This window comes from Canis lupus, chromosome 3 (genome assembly GCF_048164855.1).
Source record: "Canis lupus baileyi chromosome 3, mCanLup2.hap1, whole genome shotgun sequence".
Classification (NCBI taxonomy): Eukaryota; Metazoa; Chordata; class Mammalia; order Carnivora; family Canidae; genus Canis; species Canis lupus.
Window position 1 is genome coordinate 12,675,755 of NC_132840.1, and position 17,096 is coordinate 12,692,850.

The 17,096-nt window shown below is 57.2% G+C and overlaps 2 protein-coding genes and 1 non-coding gene across 3 annotated transcripts; 2 read left to right on the top strand and 1 right to left on the bottom strand.

Annotated features, from left to right (window-relative positions):
• Window positions 1-862: 862 nt before the first annotated feature.
• EXOSC6 (exosome component 6) lies at window positions 863-2,394 on the top strand. Its single transcript, XM_072818324.1, has one exon. It carries the CDS (start codon window positions 1,073-1,075, stop codon window positions 1,889-1,891), a length of 819 nt encoding a protein of 272 aa, XP_072674425.1. The 5' UTR covers window positions 863-1,072; the 3' UTR covers window positions 1,892-2,394.
• A 1,033-nt stretch (window positions 2,395-3,427) lies between these two features.
• On the bottom strand, window positions 3,428-9,274 carry LOC140624356 (uncharacterized). The gene is made up of 7 exons (XM_072811146.1): window positions 9,203-9,274; window positions 8,560-8,954; window positions 5,878-5,931; window positions 5,649-5,794; window positions 5,376-5,513; window positions 4,928-5,040; window positions 3,428-4,023 (listed from the first exon to the last, which is right to left on the bottom strand). The coding sequence occupies exons 1-7, from the start codon at window positions 9,272-9,274 to the stop codon at window positions 3,985-3,987; spliced, it is 957 nt and encodes a 318-aa protein (XP_072667247.1). The 3' UTR covers window positions 3,428-3,984.
• TRNAG-GCC (transfer RNA glycine (anticodon GCC)) lies at window positions 7,162-7,232 on the top strand. The gene has a single exon. It is a non-coding gene; the product is annotated as a tRNA-Gly (tRNA).
• Window positions 9,275-17,096: the final 7,822 nt, after the last annotated feature.

Below are 17,096 nucleotides of genomic sequence, written 5' to 3' on the forward strand. Positions count from 1 at the left end.
AGCTCAACTCCTGAACTTTGGGAATGGCCTCTGGATTACCTGAAGACATTGGTGAAGGTGGCCCATAGGATGGGGAGTTGAGTGGGTGAGATGGAGAGAGTCATTAGTCATTCAATAGAAGATGGGCCATGGGGTTACTGGAAGCACTTTATAGGAGAAGCTCTCCCATTCTTAGGCCTGTGTCCCTCTTCCTCTCCTTTTTGATGTTGAGCAGTCAGGTGTGAGATCAGAGGTGTTCTTAGGGTGCATTAGGTGACTACCCCTTTCCCTTTGACCCATCATTGCTGGTTCCCTGACCCAAAGATGGATAGGATCGATCGGGACCTGCCCTGGTCCCGAATCCCTTCACTCAAGTCTGAAGACAGCTGGGTTTGGAAACCGTTCGCTGGGGAGGTTAAAGGTTCTGCTTGTTTGTGCTAGCTCTGGCTGATTTCGTGTTCCCTGGGTACAACAGTTGGCAGTGGGGCCCAGGTTAACTAGTCCCGCTGACAAGGAAGGAGGCGAGCAGCAGCAGAGGCTACCTGCTCTGGTCACCAGCCTGGGGGTGAGGGCCCGTCCTCGCCGGGAGTGAGAAGCAGCAGGGGGACATGGTTCAGCAAGACGTGCCAGGTGAGGACTCCTAGGGGTACGGAGTGTACACAATCCAGTGCAGGAGAGAGAATGTTCCATTCAACAAGCGTTACTCCTGCCAGGGCACTGAGGAATGACCATGTCTTGGGCAAGACGGGAACACGTAGGAGATGGTCACACGTGTAAGTGCAAAATAATTTCAACCTTTACAAGTGAAAGGACGCAGATGTGCGCCCTGGGGTTGCGCTGGCCCGAGAGGCTAGCGTTCAGGCAGGCCGGCCCGGTCCCCCCGTCGGCCCACCCCCTCGGCCAGGGACCTCCCGGCGGCCCCGCGGCGGCCCCGCGGCTCGGCTGTTGTTCCTCCGGGACGGCAGGGGGCGGGGCGGCGCCGGCCGCCGCTATCCCGACAGCCCTCGCGCGGGCGCGCGGCTTTAAGTGGGCGGAAGCGCCGGCGCCGGGGCCGAGGGGACGGGCGGAAGCGGCTCGCACGCCAGGCGCCGCCATGCCCGGGGACCACCGCCGAATCCGCGGGCCCGAGGAGTCGCAGCCGCCGCAGCTGTACGCGGCCGACGAGGACGAGGCGCCCGCGGCCCGCGACCCGACGCGGCTGCGGCCCGTGTACGCGCGCGCCGGGCTCCTGAGCCAAGCCAAGGGCTCGGCCTACCTGGAGGCGGGCGGCACCAAGGTGCTGTGCGCCGTGTCCGGCCCGCGCCAGGCTGAGGGCAGCGAGCGCGGCGGCGGCCCGGCCGGAGCGGGCGGCGAGGCCCCGGCCGCGCTGCGCGGCCGCCTGCTCTGCGACTTCCGCCGCGCGCCCTTCGCCGGCCGCCGGCGCCGCGCGCCCCCGGGCGGCGGGGAGGAGCGCGAGCTGGCGCTGGCCCTGCAGGAGGCGCTCGAGCCGGCGGTGCGCCTGGGCCGCTACCCGCGCGCGCAGCTCGAGGTGTCGGCGCTGCTGCTCGAGGACGGCGGCTCGGCGCTGGCCGCCGCGCTCACGGCCGCCGCGCTCGCCCTGGCCGACGCGGGGGTCGAGATGTACGACCTGGTGGTGGGCTGCGGCCTGAGCCGCACGCCGGAACCCGCGCCCACCTGGCTGCTGGACCCCACGCGCCTCGAGGAGGAGCGCGCCGCCGCCGGCCTCACCGTGGCGCTCATGCCGGTGCTCAACCAGGTGGCCGGGCTGCTGGGCAGCGGGGAGGGCGGCCCGCCCGAGAGCTGGGCCGAGGCGGTGCGTCTGGGCCTGGAGGGCTGCCAGCGCCTCTACCCCGTGCTGCAGCAGTGCCTGGTGCGGGCGGCCCGTCGGAGGGGCGCCGCCGCGCCGTCCTGAGCCGGGAGCCCGAGCGACCACGGACGCCGAGGACCGAGCTGCCCCCGTCCCCCGAAGGACCCTTGCCGTCCGCTGCCAGACTGCGCGGCGCGGAGAACTCCGGGCGGGAGAGGATCCGACGGGGCGTGCACAGCGCCGGACGGCTGTGTTGGGACGGCTCTTTAGAGACTTCTGTTAAAGAAACGTTTCTACTTGAGCAGGTGCTTCCCAGCTACGACCCAGGTGAAGAAACTTGCGAATGCAGCTTGCCTCCCAGGTTGGGAAGGACTTCAGCTGGACTCATCTGGAGGACGGGACTTGGAACTGTTGTAAGGGATGGACCCTGTGCAGGCCAGCTAGTGACTCCCTTCTATAGACTTGGGCTGCTTTTGAGAGAATGGACAAGGGGGCTGTGCCTTCTCATTTATATCTGAGCTAAAACAAACTCCTCTATATCTGGAAAAGTCTATCGTGGTTCATCTCGGTAGTGAATTTAAAAGAACAAGGTTCTTTTGTGCCCTGTAGTCGACTCCTGGTGTCAAGGGGTTGGGGACAGCATTGTCTTAAATGTGTCCTGTTCCTTAGACCAACATAAGCAGAAAAGACTGGCTGAAACTAAAGGAGGTGCAGGAGTTGGTGTGGGGAAATGTGCTTTGAAGGAGGTGAAGGTGCCCCTAGAGTAGCAGAGTTGGCCATTGCCAAGGTGACAACAGTAGGGAAGGTTGTGTGGGCCCAGGAGCACTCTGGGTGTACTCTGTGGCCTCTGGTTTGGTGCTGGGCAAGACCACAGCTCAGGTTTGGGTAGGTGGAAGGGGTTTGGCTCTGGGTGGAAGCTAGAGGCCTCCCCCACTGCTGCTAAGAAGTAGGGGTCCAGGCTGCCTTTTTTTTTTTTTTTTTTTTTTTTAATTTAGAGGCATGCAAGGGGGTTGACAGTGGGGAAGAAGAGAGAAAATTCCACACAGACTCCATGTTGAGCGCAGAGCCTGATGCTGGGCTTGATCTCATGATCCTGAGATCATGACCTGAGCCAAAATCAGAATCTGATGCCTAACCGACTGAGCCCAGGTGCTGCACCAGGTTGGCTTTATTATTTGGTGCCCCTGGTCCAGTCTTGCCTCCTGGGAAAGGGCAGATGAACTTCCAGGAGTAAGAGCTGCTGGTTGTTGGGAAGTCAGATGTGGCCTGGCCATCATTCCATATGGAGAACTGGCCTGAGTGACCACAAGAGCAGGATCTTCCCTATGTGGCTCATGAGCTCTGTGGGTTTGTGCTCAGGTCTGAATTGGAAGAAGGCAGGGAAGCCTGGTCCCCTCTTCTGTGCCCTGGCTGAGTAGGAACTGCTGAACTTCTGTGATGCAGGGGCCTGCTCAGCTTCTCCAGGAAGGCCTGGCCTGAGGCAGCCCAAAGACCAGAATGAGGCTTGATGACCCTACCAAGAACCCCTGACCCCCAAAAGGGGGGAAAATGTTGTGCATTTTCTCCCTTTTGATACAATACTATTTCCAGAGCAGATCTGAAACACATAGTATCACACTAGCAAGAGACTAGACAGGAGCAGAACATAAAAATGATGTCCCTATTCTGAAGGATGGCTTTACAGGGTGGATGGGGAGTCTGGAACCAAAGGGGATTATGTGGGGCACACTGAGGAGCTGAAAGCCCAGGTGCAGACTGGAAGGGGGACCGTAGGAACATGAGGGTTTCCGGTATGCCACTGTGGCTGGAGGGAACTGTGCTGGCTGCCTACTCAGAACTGGCAGGGCCCTTCGGAGTGGGGAGCAGCCACTACGGTACCTGTGGTCACTGGGGGCTGATGTGTACCCAGGGGGACCTGGGGCCCCTTGCAAGACGGCCTCAGCTTCATGAGGATGGGAGGCTTATGCTAGGCAGCTGCAGGCCACCCTCAGCCCGTATCATCGGAAAACATGACCTCCAAAAGCCACCATTACGGAGAAGCTTCATGGCTAGTTTGGCTGAGCCAGGCCCCCACTTCACTGCACTCCTTCCAGAAGGGTGGCTTCGGGCTGCACAGGCACCTCCAGGAGGCCTTCAAAAACCCACACGAGGCAAGGAAGGGAGCCATCCAGGAAGGAGCCCAGAGGGGTTCCACCATTCTACTGGCTGCCCTCCTGGTCCGATGCAGGATTCTTCACCTGTAGGAAATAGAGAAACAGGACTCTGGCCAGGAGGGCCGAGAGGCATGTCATGGCTAGGAAAGGGAAGCCTGTCTGCCAACATCTCCCCTCAACCCCGTGTCTCTTTCTCGGCAGGTTTGCCCGCTCAGTGCTACTCTAGATTCTTCCTGAGGCCTGGGAACCCAGAACCACCAAAGCAGTCCCTTCATCCAGCCCAATATTTTCCCAGATGTGACTCAGGCCTGGACAGCAGTAAGGACTTTGCGGAGCCCAGCAGTCCAGGGGGCGGAGCCAGACAGGTGGAGGAAGGGAAGCTTGTTCCTGCCAGCCCCTCAGCATCCTGGACCTTGCAGAGGTGGCCCAAACACATGGGGCTTGGCCCACCTCACGGATTATCAAGAAGGGAGGAGAATGTGGTAGGGCAGGGAACACTGGGGCCCTTGAATGCTACCCAAAGGGCTATCATCAGACCATCACATCCTGGTTTGGATGTTTTCCGTCCAGGAAGGTCCATGAGCTCCAGCTTCCCTGGGGAGCATGGTACACCACAATGTGTGGGAGCAGGGCCAGGAAAAAGGCCAGTTTTAACCGATTCTGGGGCCTCTGGCAAGGGGTCTGGGACCATGAGGCACACCTGTGACATTCTGCAGTGCTCAAAGCCCGCCTCCCAGCTTCCAGGACATGATTGTATTTCAGCCCAGAACTAGCCCCTAGTCCAGCTGAGCCGTCAAGCCCGAGATGAGAGGGAATAAAAAGCAGTGCAGGGCCATCTTCTGGGAATTGCATGTGGCAGAAGTCCTGTGTCCCCTCAGCCACCACTGTGGGCTCCTGCACAAACCTGAGTCTCTCCCTTGTTTACAGGGAAGCCACAAGGACCCAAACGCAAGGAGGGTGAGGATGGGGGAGGTGCCAGGCCACTCACTGCCTCCTTTGGGTCTGTGCTGTCCTCAGAGCTGTCTGCTTCTGGATGGGCCTTCTGGCCCTGGGGCTCCTGCTGGAGTTCTGGACCTCTGTTTTCTTCACTGTCCTCTGACCCTGTGTGGGGAGAGTCACAGTTAAAGGCCAGGTTTGGAGGCCCCAGCTGATCTGAGAGAGGCCACTTGGTGCCCAGCACTGATCAATGGTTCCTAGGGCTTAAAAGGACAAGATGGGCATGGGCTGGGACACAGCTCTGCCTCTAGGTAGCTGCTGAGTGGGTGGGCTCATAGAACAACCCAGAAGCCATGAGGTCTTCAAGCCACGGGAACAAGCAGAGGGAGTGGGAGAGAGTACACCCTGGGAGGGCAGGAAGGAGCCCTGCAGACAGCCCAGGGCAGGACCCCAGGTGCCACCCCCTGGCACCCTCTGCAGTGGGAAAAGCTGGAACTTACTGGGAGTGTGTCCCGGGCCCCCAGTTGGAAGCTGGTCCCTCTGCTGGCCCATGTGCTCCAGATTCTCCAATAGACGGTCCACTTGGGCTTTGATCTGACTCAGCTCCCCCCTGATGGAGTGCAGCTCCTCAGTCGGGACTGTTTGGAGAGGGGCCAGAGCTGGTGTCCCACCAGGCGCAGACGGCGCTGCTGCCAGGGCTCCCACCAGCCCTCACCGCTAAGGTCTGCCCAGCTCTTCCCCAGCCCTGCTGAGGGCTGTGCCCCCTCACTCACGCTTTATTTGCTCCCGGGGCAGGTGGCTCTTCCTGGGGCCCGTGTGAAGACGGAAGCTGCTTTTGACCCCCATGCCCACCTGGGTCCTCCGGATCCTGACAGGCACGCGGTTGATGAGTGGAGGGATCCTTTGGTATTCATACACCCTACTGGGACAGGACAGAGAGGGAGTCAGGCTTACCAGCTCCACTTGTTTCCCCAGAGGACCGAGGGGACAAGAACCACCTACCTGTAGGGGACATCTTCCCTGTACAGCTTATGGTCCAGGTCATAATCACTCGTACTGCAATAGAGCCAAATGGGGGAGGGGTCATTCTCCGCCAGAGGCCCTGCCTAGACCCCAGTTTAACCTGAAGAACTGAGGTATACAACTTTTCCTTAGAACCCCAGGATTCTCCACCGGAAGTGCCCTTAGGGACTTAACCAAGGCCACTTGGGAGACCACAGCTTCCCCATGTCTGGCCTCCGATAGGGGCATCTTCCAGGTGGCTCCAGGTGACAGGAGGGGGACAATTGTCTGCAGCCTTTGGGGCCCTCCAAAGTTTCCTCTGCCCGACCCAGGAACAGCTGGCCTTCTGGATCTTAGTCTGGCAAAGGATGAAAGGGAAGAGTTAAGTCAGGGCCCAAAGCCACAGTGGGGGTGTGAGAGCCTTTAATCCCTGTATTGGGATCTCCAGGATGCCGCCCAGCACTGGCAGGGCTGGCCAGGCAGGGTTAGGGCTGTGGCCAGGCCACCTTCCTCTTTGCTCCAGGCTTTGGGAAAGGAGAGGAGTTTGGAAGGTCCCAGACTCTCCTGCCAGGCCTCTGCCCCTTCTCTCATGTGCCATGAATCTCCAGGGAGGGAACCGGTGCCTAGGAGGGCTGGGGAGATGGGTGCAAAGGGACAGCTGGGTCCTGACCTGGGCAGGACAGAGCTGCAGGAGCTTCATTCAGGTGCCGCCTGCGCCTGGGGCTGGAAGGGTGATCAGGGGTGGCAGAGGGGATGCGGGCCGGACAGTACAGTTTCTGGAACAACTTTCCGGTGCTGCGCTCTCCCGCGCCCGGCTCAGGCCCAGTCCGCGAGGGGGAGGCCTGGAGGGCCACTGGGTCTGAGTGCCGACCTTCGGGCCCCTTCCCCTGTATCCTGCACCCCCCAGGCCCGGCCTGCGGGGGCGGTTCCGGCCGCCCCCGCCCCGCTCTCTGGCTCCAGGAGGTCCGGAGGGGCGGCCTGGAAGCAGCAGGGATGCCGGTTCCGGGGGTGCGTGCGAGGGAGGCCTTCCTGGGGGAGAGGAGCGCGGGGCAGGGCGGGGCACACCAGCCCTCGGGGGTCGCGGCGGGGGTGCAGGACGCAGGCAGCGCTGGCGCCACCGCGCGGAGGAGACGCTCCCGGCCCCGGGGCCGCGGGCGGGGCGGGGGCGGGAGCAGGCGCGGGGCGGGGCGGGGCGGGGCGGGGGCGGGGCCGGCGCGGGCGCGGGCGCGGGCGCGGGCGGCGGCCGAGCTCCTGAGCCTCCGGAGCGGAGCTGTTGTCGGCGCAGCATTGGTGGTTCAGTGGTAGAATTCTCGCCTGCCACGCGGGAGGCCCGGGTTCGATTCCCGGCCAATGCAGCTGTGAAGTTTTTCCTTTTCCCCCTCTCCCTTCCATTCCACCCGCACCCCGCACCCCACCTCACCCCACAATGATTTTTTAAAGTAGCCAGGAATTAATGGTACAGGAATGGTACTTCCCTGACCGCTTAGCACAGATGGGGAGCTGCGCGGGTTGAGGCAGCAGGATGGCCCTGGGAGTTAGGTGTTGGGTGGCGTGCACCCCCCAGCGGTGCTTGCTGCACGCAGAGGGTCCCTCCGGGCCTGAGGAAGGGGGGCTCTGCTCTGCCTGCCCCCCCACCCCTCAGTCATCAGCCTGTGGTTTTGCCTCTTTCCCCGTAGGGGGGCAGCTGCATCTGGTCCCTGGTCTGCGCTACTTGTTACAGTCTGCGAGCCGCGGCTCCCCACAAAAAGAGAACTAGAAGGCAGCCTTAGAATGTGCTGTGGGCCGAGGTCAAGTTTAGAAGACCACGGGTTCCCCAGGAGCAGACACCTACTCATCAGCCCCAAACAGAAGCAGTGGAGAAGCCACCCACGGGGGTACGGGGGCACACGGCGGTGACACGCCCTCGGGCGGCTGCTGGCACGAGTGACTTGGCCTCATCCGTCTCAAGGTCAAGCAGGAGGCGCAGAGACTTCTCGGAGCAGCCCTAGCCCAGCCCTACCAACTCCCTTCCAGGAAGAGGAAGCAAGGTGGAACCCCAAAGAAGCTGGAAGCCTCGGTACCAGGGCATTTATACGGTGCAGTTCTTAACAGCGAACCCTGCGTCCTGCCTCCTCCGCCGGGAGGGAGAAGTCCCCGCATGCCCGCCGCGGGGCAGGAGCTGAGCGAGGCCGCCACGGATGCCCGGCGCAGGGGGCGCACTGCCCTGACGCCTGTGAAAATGGCACAGTGGCCGGTAGAGTTTGGCGAACTCCTTTCTGAAAATGTTTAAAGATTTCTGAACATTTTCTTTAAGTTTCCCAAGTTAAGGGCCAGGAGTTCATCCAGGAAAGTCCCCATTTGCTTCCCAAACATCTATACCTGGAAACCGCGCCCCCCCCGCCCCCCACGCATCCCGCAGGTGCAGGTGCAGGTCCTCTGGGAGGGACCCAGGCGCCCTGGCTCTGTCAGCAGGATGGTGCTGGCGGACAGGGTGACCAGGGGCCTTGGAACGAACTGGGTCATCTCCCTCCGTCTGCAGTCAAAACCTGACGCCAGAGAGGGGCCCTCCAGGTGCCCCGGTGGGTGGCCTGAGCTGGCCTCCTGGGGGCCTCGCTCCCTGGCAGGGGAGCCCAGAGCCTCGGACAAGGACAAGCCAGCAGCCAGCCTCCCGCCCCTGCACGCTGCGGCCACCGGCAGACTCACCAGGGGCTGGCAGTGCCCTGAGGCCGCTTGAGGCCCGGGTGCGCAGGGCCCGGCCCGGGCTCTCCAGCCATGTCCAAGTCCGGAGAGTCGAGAGCAGGGCGGAGCTCGAGGGGATAGGGCGGGCGGGGGCTGCGCCTCTCGGCGGGGCAGCCCGGCCGGCTCCTTCCTACCCAAGCCCACTGTGGGAATTGGCCCCGCTGCCCGCCCGGGAGGGGCCGGGACGGCCCGAAGGCGGGAAGATGCCGGTGATCCTGAGTCCTGTGGCAGCGTCCGTCCGTCCGTCCGTCCCGCGTGCCCCGCTCCTGCCCTCTGCCTGCCCCCGCTGCCTCCTGCTGGCCCCCGCCGCCGGCCCGCGGCGAACCCTGGGTGGCCGCGTCCGCGTGGCCAGGGTGGCTCTAAGCGGGAAGCGGAGCCAGCAGCTGGCCTGGGAACGCCTGGGGAACGCACAGCCCACCGGCCTCTGGGGGGGGGGGGGGGGCGCGGGCGCGGGCAGCCAGAGTCCGCGGGACCCACGCTGGGGAGGGCTGAGGCGGCCAGTTAGGCAGCATCCGAGCACCTGTCACGGCAGATCTAGCTTCTGGGCTCTTCTGCTTTGGTGTTGGCTCCAGAGAGCAGCTCTACGCCCCTGGCAGAGGGAGCCGACCCCACACTCGGTGCTCAGGGCCTGGCACTCAGCAGGTGCCTGTTGTCTGCGGAATATGCAATGGAAGTCCATTAAGTCAATTCCGTTTTTTTGTTGGGGTTTGGATCAGACCCCAGAATTTTGCTTGTGACTTCGAGGCCCCTCCCTGACCCCAACCCCTTTCTTCCTAACTCTGTGATCATCATCCGTGGTCCACTGTGGCTGCCAAGATGGTAACAAACGTGAGCCCCCTCCTTTTCCTCAAGACTTCGTGCCACACAGACGCCAAAAGCACTTACTCAGCACGTGCTCTCTTGCAGGGAGGAACAGGAGACTGGCCACAGTGTCCCCAAGGCCCTGATGATCCAGACCGAGTGTTCAATGGGGAGGAAGTTGGCAATTTATCACCTTGGCCTTTCTCTTCTATTCATGGGCCAGATTCATCTACTCGAGGGCACGTCACCCAAATGCCCGTGCTCCACGGTAAATGCCTGCACTTCCACTTCGTCTTCTTTTCTGTGTCTTTTCTTCTGGCTTATCTTTATACTTGTGGTCACTTTCACATTCGCAATATCCAGAGGGGGCAAAAGTCACACCCATGTCTACCATGCAGAGCACAGGCACTTAGAAATGCTAGCTGTGTCCAAGATAGAAGGCACAGCATTAAAACAAGCTTGCCATTCTCTCTGGGCTAACCATCATCACTATCCCTAAAAATAAGAATACTGAGTGAGATGTGATTGCCCAGACAGGAGAGAACGCAGAAACTTAAATCATTCTCCCAGGGCCTTGATCACAGGTCAAATGGGAAAAACGATTCAATGGCCACCCAATTGCCAACCATGGACTAATTATCACAAGCAGACTAGTGGAGTATCTGGGAAGTTCACCATCAATGGCAAACCATGTCCACATGTGTAATGGGCATCTTCCTGGGCACCTGCCACCTGTAGCCCAGAGTAGACAAGCCTGGGGTCATGGCTGAGCCCCAGCCCCATTCAGGGACTGTATTAGTCAGGATTCTCTAGAGAAACGGAACCAAAGGAGTTAAATGCAGAAAGAGATTTACTGGGGCACCTGCATGACTCAGTCAGTTGAGCGTCTGCCTTTGGCTCAAGTCATGATCCCAAGGTCCTGGGATCAAGCCCTGTGTGGGGCTCCCTGCTCAGAGGGGAGCTTGCTTCTCCCTCTCCTTTTTTTTTTTTTTTTAAAGATTTTATTTATTTATTCATGAGATACGTAGAGAGAGAGAGAGAGGCAGAGGGAGAAGCAGGCTTCATGCAGGAGCCTGACGTGGGACTCGATTCCGGGTCTCCAGGATCACACCCTGGGGTGAAGGCAGTGCTAAACCACTGAGCCACCAGGGCTGCCCCCCTCTCCTCCTTTCTTGTGCTCTCTCTTGCTATTTCTGTCTTTCTCTCTCATTTAAAAAAAAAGTAATAAAATGTTAAAAAAGATTTATTTTTTAAAAATTAAAAAAAAGATTTTATTTATTTATTTGAGAGAAAGAGAGCAAGCATGAGTAGAGGGCACAGGGAGAGGGAGAAGCAGGCTCCCCACTGAGCAGGGAGCCCAATGTGGGACTCGATCCCAGGACCCCAGGATCATGACCTGAGCCCAAGGCGGACTCTCAACCAACTCAGCCAGCCAGCAGCCCAAGAAAGAGATTTATTATTTTTTTTAAGATTTTTAAATTTATGATAGACATAGAATGGCAGAGGAAGAAGCAGGCTCCATGCCAGGAGCCCAACGCGGGACTTAATCCTGGGACTCTAGTATCACGCCCTGGGCTAAAGGCAGGCGCTAAACTGCTGAGCCACCCAGGGATCCCAAGAGAGAGATTTATTATCAAGAATTAGCTCACACAATTATGGAGGCTGACAGATCTCAAGATCTGCAGTCGGCAAACTAGAGATGGCATAGTTCCAGTCCAAAGACCAGCAGGCCTGAGACCTAGGAAGAACCAAAGTTTCAGTTCAAGTCTGGAAGCAGGGAAAAAAGGGATGTCCAAGCTCCATGGCAGTCAGGCAGGAAGAGTTTCCTCTTACTCTTGGGAAGGTGAAACTTTCCGTTCTATTCAAGCCTTCAGCTGATTGGATGAGGCCCACCCACACTGGGGAGCGCAATGTGGTTTACTTAGTCAAACCCTTCAAATGTTGATCTCGTCCAAAAACACTCTCACAGACTCACCCAAAATAATGTTTGGCCAAATCTCTGGCCACCCCATGGCCCAAATTGAAACATACAATTAGCTATCACAGGGGTCAAGCACCTGAAGCAGAGTGGAAGTCTTTGCTCCATATTCATCTCTTGTAGAGGGACATGCCATCTTGCATTCCCAGGCGGTGAGTGCCTGATTGTGAAACACAGGCGGGATAGTGAATGAACAGGAGTCATGATAGTGACAGCAGATGACACAAGGACAGGAGACATCAGCGGTCAGGTGGGAAGAAAACAGAAGATGGAAACAGACCAAGTGGAAGGAAGGACTAGAATAAGGAAAGAGGAGAGAAGCAGAAGGGGGTGGACATATGGGACAGCTGGTCTCCAGCGTTCCCCGAGCCGACTCCCAGATGTGTCCATCCTGAATTCATCAAATGGACGCAGGGTATTCACTTATTTTCATAGAGCTCCCAGGAAGAAAGGAGGAGTCATTGTATCATCCCCAATATTGAAATACTGCAACCAGGAGCCAGAAATGATTGAATCCCAACCATCTGTCAGACGCTGTGCTACAAACTTCACATCCGTCATCTCAGTGCTCACAGAAGCCTTGCAGGGTAGATGCTCTTAGTACCCCATCTGGCAGTAAGGCGACGGTGCCCGGGGACGGGTGGAGAGCAAGCTGAGAGGAGCGGTGGGATCCCAGTCCCCTGCCATGCAACCACTACAGTGTTCCAAGAAGTCAGAGGACAGGGACACCTGGGTTTGAGCATCAGCCTTCAGCTCAGGGTGTGATTCTGGGGTCCCGGGATCAAGTCCTGCATCCGGGCTCCCCACCAGGAGCCTGCTTCTCCTTCTGCCTGTGTCTCTGCCTCTCTCTGTGTGTCTCTCATGAATGAATGAATGGATGGATGGATGGATGGATGGATGGATGGATGAATGAATGAATAAATAAATAAATAAATAAATAAATAAATAAATAAACAAATAAATAAAATCTTTAAAAAAAGAAGTCAGAGGGCATACTTGAAGGGACCCAGTGATATCAGCTGGAAGCAGAGTCTAGTTCCGTCAGTGCCTCCAGGCTGCACCATCAGGTTGCTCTGTTGCCTGCTCTGCCCCGCACAGAATCCAAAGAGGGGGTGAGAACCCGGGTGTCGGCATGAGCGGACAAGGAGAGCACAGTAGGCCCTGGTCCTGGGAGGACCAGGTGGCTCCTTGCAGGAGACACCAGCCATTCTTCTGGCCACTCGGCATCTGAGCCCCCTTCCTGTAGTTACAGGTATCTCCTAGCTTTGAGACAGAAACTGCATCCCAGGAAAGAAGCCGAAAATGCCCCTTTCTGGCTCCCTTTCCAATCTTCCTTGCTCCTGGGGCCTGAACGTGGCCCCTCCCATCAGACCCCATGCCTGACTTTGAATTCGAGCTGTCAGCAATAGATGGTGGCAGCAGCAAGCTGTGTCCCGCATTCAAAGGGGGTGGCACTTCCGTCCCACGTTGGTGACACTGACTGTGGCATCTGTGCCCGGCAGAGGAGGTGGGGTGTCTTCTAAACCTGATCCTCTGACCTTACCGAGAGCTCCTGTATTTTTGGCAAATTCCTTCTCTGCTTGGAGTCGCCAGAATCAGTTTCTGTTGCTTAGAACAAGAACCTTGATTGATGCAAAATAGGACCGGGCATGGAAGGAGCAGGAAGCCCAGAGGGAAATGGGAGTGATCTAAGGCTGGCAAGTGGCCAGGGCACGGTGACAATCCAGCCAGTATTAAGGGACAGGATACAGGCAGCCCAGGGCATGCCATGGTGAGACAGTTAATCCTGCCGTCCCCCAGAACAAAGTGCCCCTCAAAGGCAAGGCTTTGGGGATTGGCAGCTCCTGACATAGAAGAACGTAAAGATTACTCCCAAGTCAAGGGCTGCTGGTCAGAGGGTTGTGCTAATGGCGCCACACAGCTTAAAGGACAGAAAGACAAGCTCAGAACCCAAATGCTCTGCTCAGGGCATGGTTAGAAAACTGGGGAATTTTTATACATCGCAGCTACAAGGATGAGAGAAAAGGAAAACCAATCTTAAAACTTGATCAATGGCTATAAAATGACACCATCAGGGGGGTGCCTGGATGGCTCAGGTGGTTGGGCGGCTGACTTTTTTTTTTTTTTTTTTACACCGTTTTACTTTATTTTATTATTATTTTGTTGCTTACACTATTTTATTTTTCCTTTTTAAAAATATTTTATTTAAATTCAACTTGCCAACATATAGCATAACACCCAGTGCTCATCTCAGCATGAGATGAGCATTTGACTCTTGACTTCAGCTTGTGTCCTCTCAGGGTGCTGGGGTCGAGCCCCACATCAGGCTCCCGGCTCATCAGGGAGTCTGCTTGGGATTTGCTCTCTCCCTCTGGCCTCTCCTGCTCCACTCAAATTTGTCTCTCTCAAATAAATAAATAAATCTTAAAAAAAAAAAATGACACCATCAGGTGGCCTCACACCCTTGGTAGGTCTCTAATTGGAAAAGACCAGAGAGGGGAGGGCACAGGCCATCAGAACAGGACTCCTTGGGCAGGGTGGGCACCTGAGTGGTTCCGTTGGTTAAGTGTCTGACTTCTTCTGCCTTCGGCTCATGATCCCAGGACCCTGGGATTGAGTGAGTCCTGCATCGGTCTCCCTGCTCCTCGGGGAGCCTGCTTCTCCCTCTCCCTCTGCCTACTGCTCCCCCTCCTTGTGCTCTCTCTCTCTCAAAGAAATAAAATCTTTTTTTAAAAAAAAGGACAGGGGGGATCCCTGGGTGGCTCAGCGGTTGAGCACCTGCCTCCAGCCCTGGGCCTGATCCTGGAGTCCAGGAATCGAGTCCCACATCGGGCCCCTGCATGGAGCCTGCTTCTCCCTCTGCCTGTGTCTCTGCCTCTCTCTCTCTCTCTCTCTCTCTCTTATTATCTGTGTTCTCATGAATAAATGAATAAAATCTTAAAAAAATAAAGGGACAGGGCTCTTTGGGAAGGTGGGAGACTTAGGTACAGCCCCCCTCCACCACCACACACACCCACTCCGATGGAGCCTCCCTCCCTGGCAGAAACCACCTCTTGGGCGTCCTGAACATCCTAGAGGCAGAAACTTGCCAGCTACTTGCCAAACCCATACCCCTCTCCTGGGTGCATGCCTAGGGCACCCTTCCTCCCCTCCCTCACCGTTAGGGTGCTATGTGGCTGAGGGGTGGCCAGTGCACACATGCAACTGTGGCCGCACCTTGAATTTCCTTAAACAACACCCCCCGCCATGACCTTGCCGTGAAGGAGACCCCTTGTGTCCCCTACCCCGTCACCTCTCCTTTTCCCCAGAGTGAAATAACCAGTGAGACCCCTGTAGGCCCCAGGGGTCAAGGACTTCAAATCCAGAAGGAAGATATTGAATCACCACAAGAACCAAGAGAACTCGCTAATTTATATTGGCTGATTTAACTGGCAGAGTGATCAGAGAATGGATTCTGAGGCTGGAGGAGAGGGAGACAGTGAGGCGAGGCTCACGGACTGACGCTTAGAACTCCGTGGGGCCAGTCGAGTAGCTGGGGTGCTTCGAATGGTTCGCTCTGATGGCTGTGATACGGGAGAGCTGGGTTCTTGTCCCACGGAGTCGAAGAATGTATGTCGGGGACAACAACAGAGAGTGAGCAAAGCGAGAGCAGCTTATTAAGCAGAGACACAGAGAAAGCTCTCAAAAGTGAGAGGGGTCCCAACAGGGTTGCCACTGAGGGCTTTATGGTCTTTTATAGGAACCTGCCCAGGGAAGTTGGTAAATTTCTTGTCAATATCAGGGTGAATATTTAGAACAAACATGGTGGACTTATAACTATCATAATAACAAACAAGATGTTTCTTTAAATATGAGCCCACACAAGGTGTTCCCTTCTCTCTGGTCGGTATCTCCTCCATATTTCTCTACATCTGGGATTTCTGGGAGCCTAGTCAGGTAGCCCAAGGCCTTGAGAGTCTTGGTTTGAGTAGGGACTTTTTTTTTTTAAGATTTTATTTATTGATTAGAGACACAGAGAGAGAGAGAGGCAGAGGGAGAAGCAGGCCCCACGCGGGGAGCCCGACGTGAGACTCCATCCCTGGTCTCCAGGATCACGCCCTGGGCTGAAGGCAGCGCTAAACTGCTAAGCCAGCGGGGCTGCCCAGCAGGGACTATTGATAACACCTCAATGACATATTTCTGGGATTACCTAGTAGCCCTTAAAGGGGATACTCCCTAACATTTTGGAGCTAGGGAGCCAGGTGTATTTTTTTCTGTTTTTGCTGTCTTATCTCTGTTTACTTGGAATGGGCAGGAGCCTGACTCTGAGGCCTTTCCCGTATCTTTCCCTGCCTGGCCCCGTCTGCCCCTAACTGGTTCCTACATCAGTTGCTCGAAACCTAGACTTCACTGTGGCCAATTAATCTTGGCTAATAGCGAAGAAGAAGGAAAATGAGCCTAAGACCGACTGGCATTGACTAGCCACCAGGCCCAGTTTTAAGCACTTTACTTATTTCACAAATTTACTTAGTTAACAGGTGAGGTTTAGATGGTGTTCTGTTGATGAAGGAATCAAAAAAATTTGGGCATGAGCTGAAGTTCATCGGTGTTTACTGCAGTCTCAGGCTCTGGTCCAGACACTTCTGTGTATCAACTCGGTTTATTATCATCTTACAGGAGAAGCCCAGGGGGCAGAGAGGTTTGCCTGGGACTGGGGGAGCGGGAAGGGGGGTGTCCCAGCATGGGGAGCGTGGAGTGGGAGTGCTAAGACCCACACAGGTCCAGGCCCCGGGCTCTGGTCTCGTGCAAGGGGATGCGGTAAGCGGCAGAGCCTGTGCAGAGGCAGGCGGCCTGCCGTAGGGCTCATGCTCTTGGCCGCTGCCAGGCGTTCCCCACCAGAGCCTGCGTCTGCAGTAGCTGGACAGCTTGTTAAACAAACGGGGGCACCTGGGTGGCTCACTGGTGGTGGAGCGTCTGCCTTTGGCTCAGGTGGTGATCCCGGGGTCCTGGGATCGAGTCCCGCATGAGGGACCGCTTGGAGCCTGCCTCCCCCTCTGCCTGGGTCTCTGCCTCTCTCTGTCTCTGCGTATCTCTCATGAATAAATAAATAAATAGGGACCCCTGGGTGGCGCAGTGGTTTGGCGCCTGCCTTTGGCCCAGGGCGTGATCCTGGAGACCCGGGATCGAGTCCCACGTCGGGCTCCTGGTGCATGGAGCCTGCTTCTCCCTCTGCCTGTGTCTCTGCCTCTCTCTCTCTCTCTGTGTGTGTGACTATCATAAATAAATAAAAATTAAAATAAATAAATAAATAAATAAAATTCTGCCTAAAAGCAAAAAACCCCGAAACAACCCAATTGATGGGGCCTCACCCTCACCAGTCAGTCGGCTGCGGGCAGCCGAGAATTTGCTTTTCTACCTCCTTCCCCGGTGAGGCCAGTGCTTCGGGCCACTCTCGCCTTCCTCCGCTGGGATGGACTTTTCAGGTGAGACCCGTCCCCTCACCTCTGCTCACCTCCGCCCTGCGAGGGCGCCTTTGCCAGCACGGAGAGCGCATGGGCGGGGAATGGCTCACTGCGGGAAGGGGGGGCTGCCCTGGAGGGGAAGCTGGGTTCGGGATCCAGGCGGCAGCAGGTGTCCAGGCACAGGTGGGGCTGCCCCGGGATGCTCGGCAGTGCCCGGCAGCGGCGGCGGTAGTGTCTACCTGGCCTGACTTTGCAGCAGAATCTGGGGCAATATTTCTGAC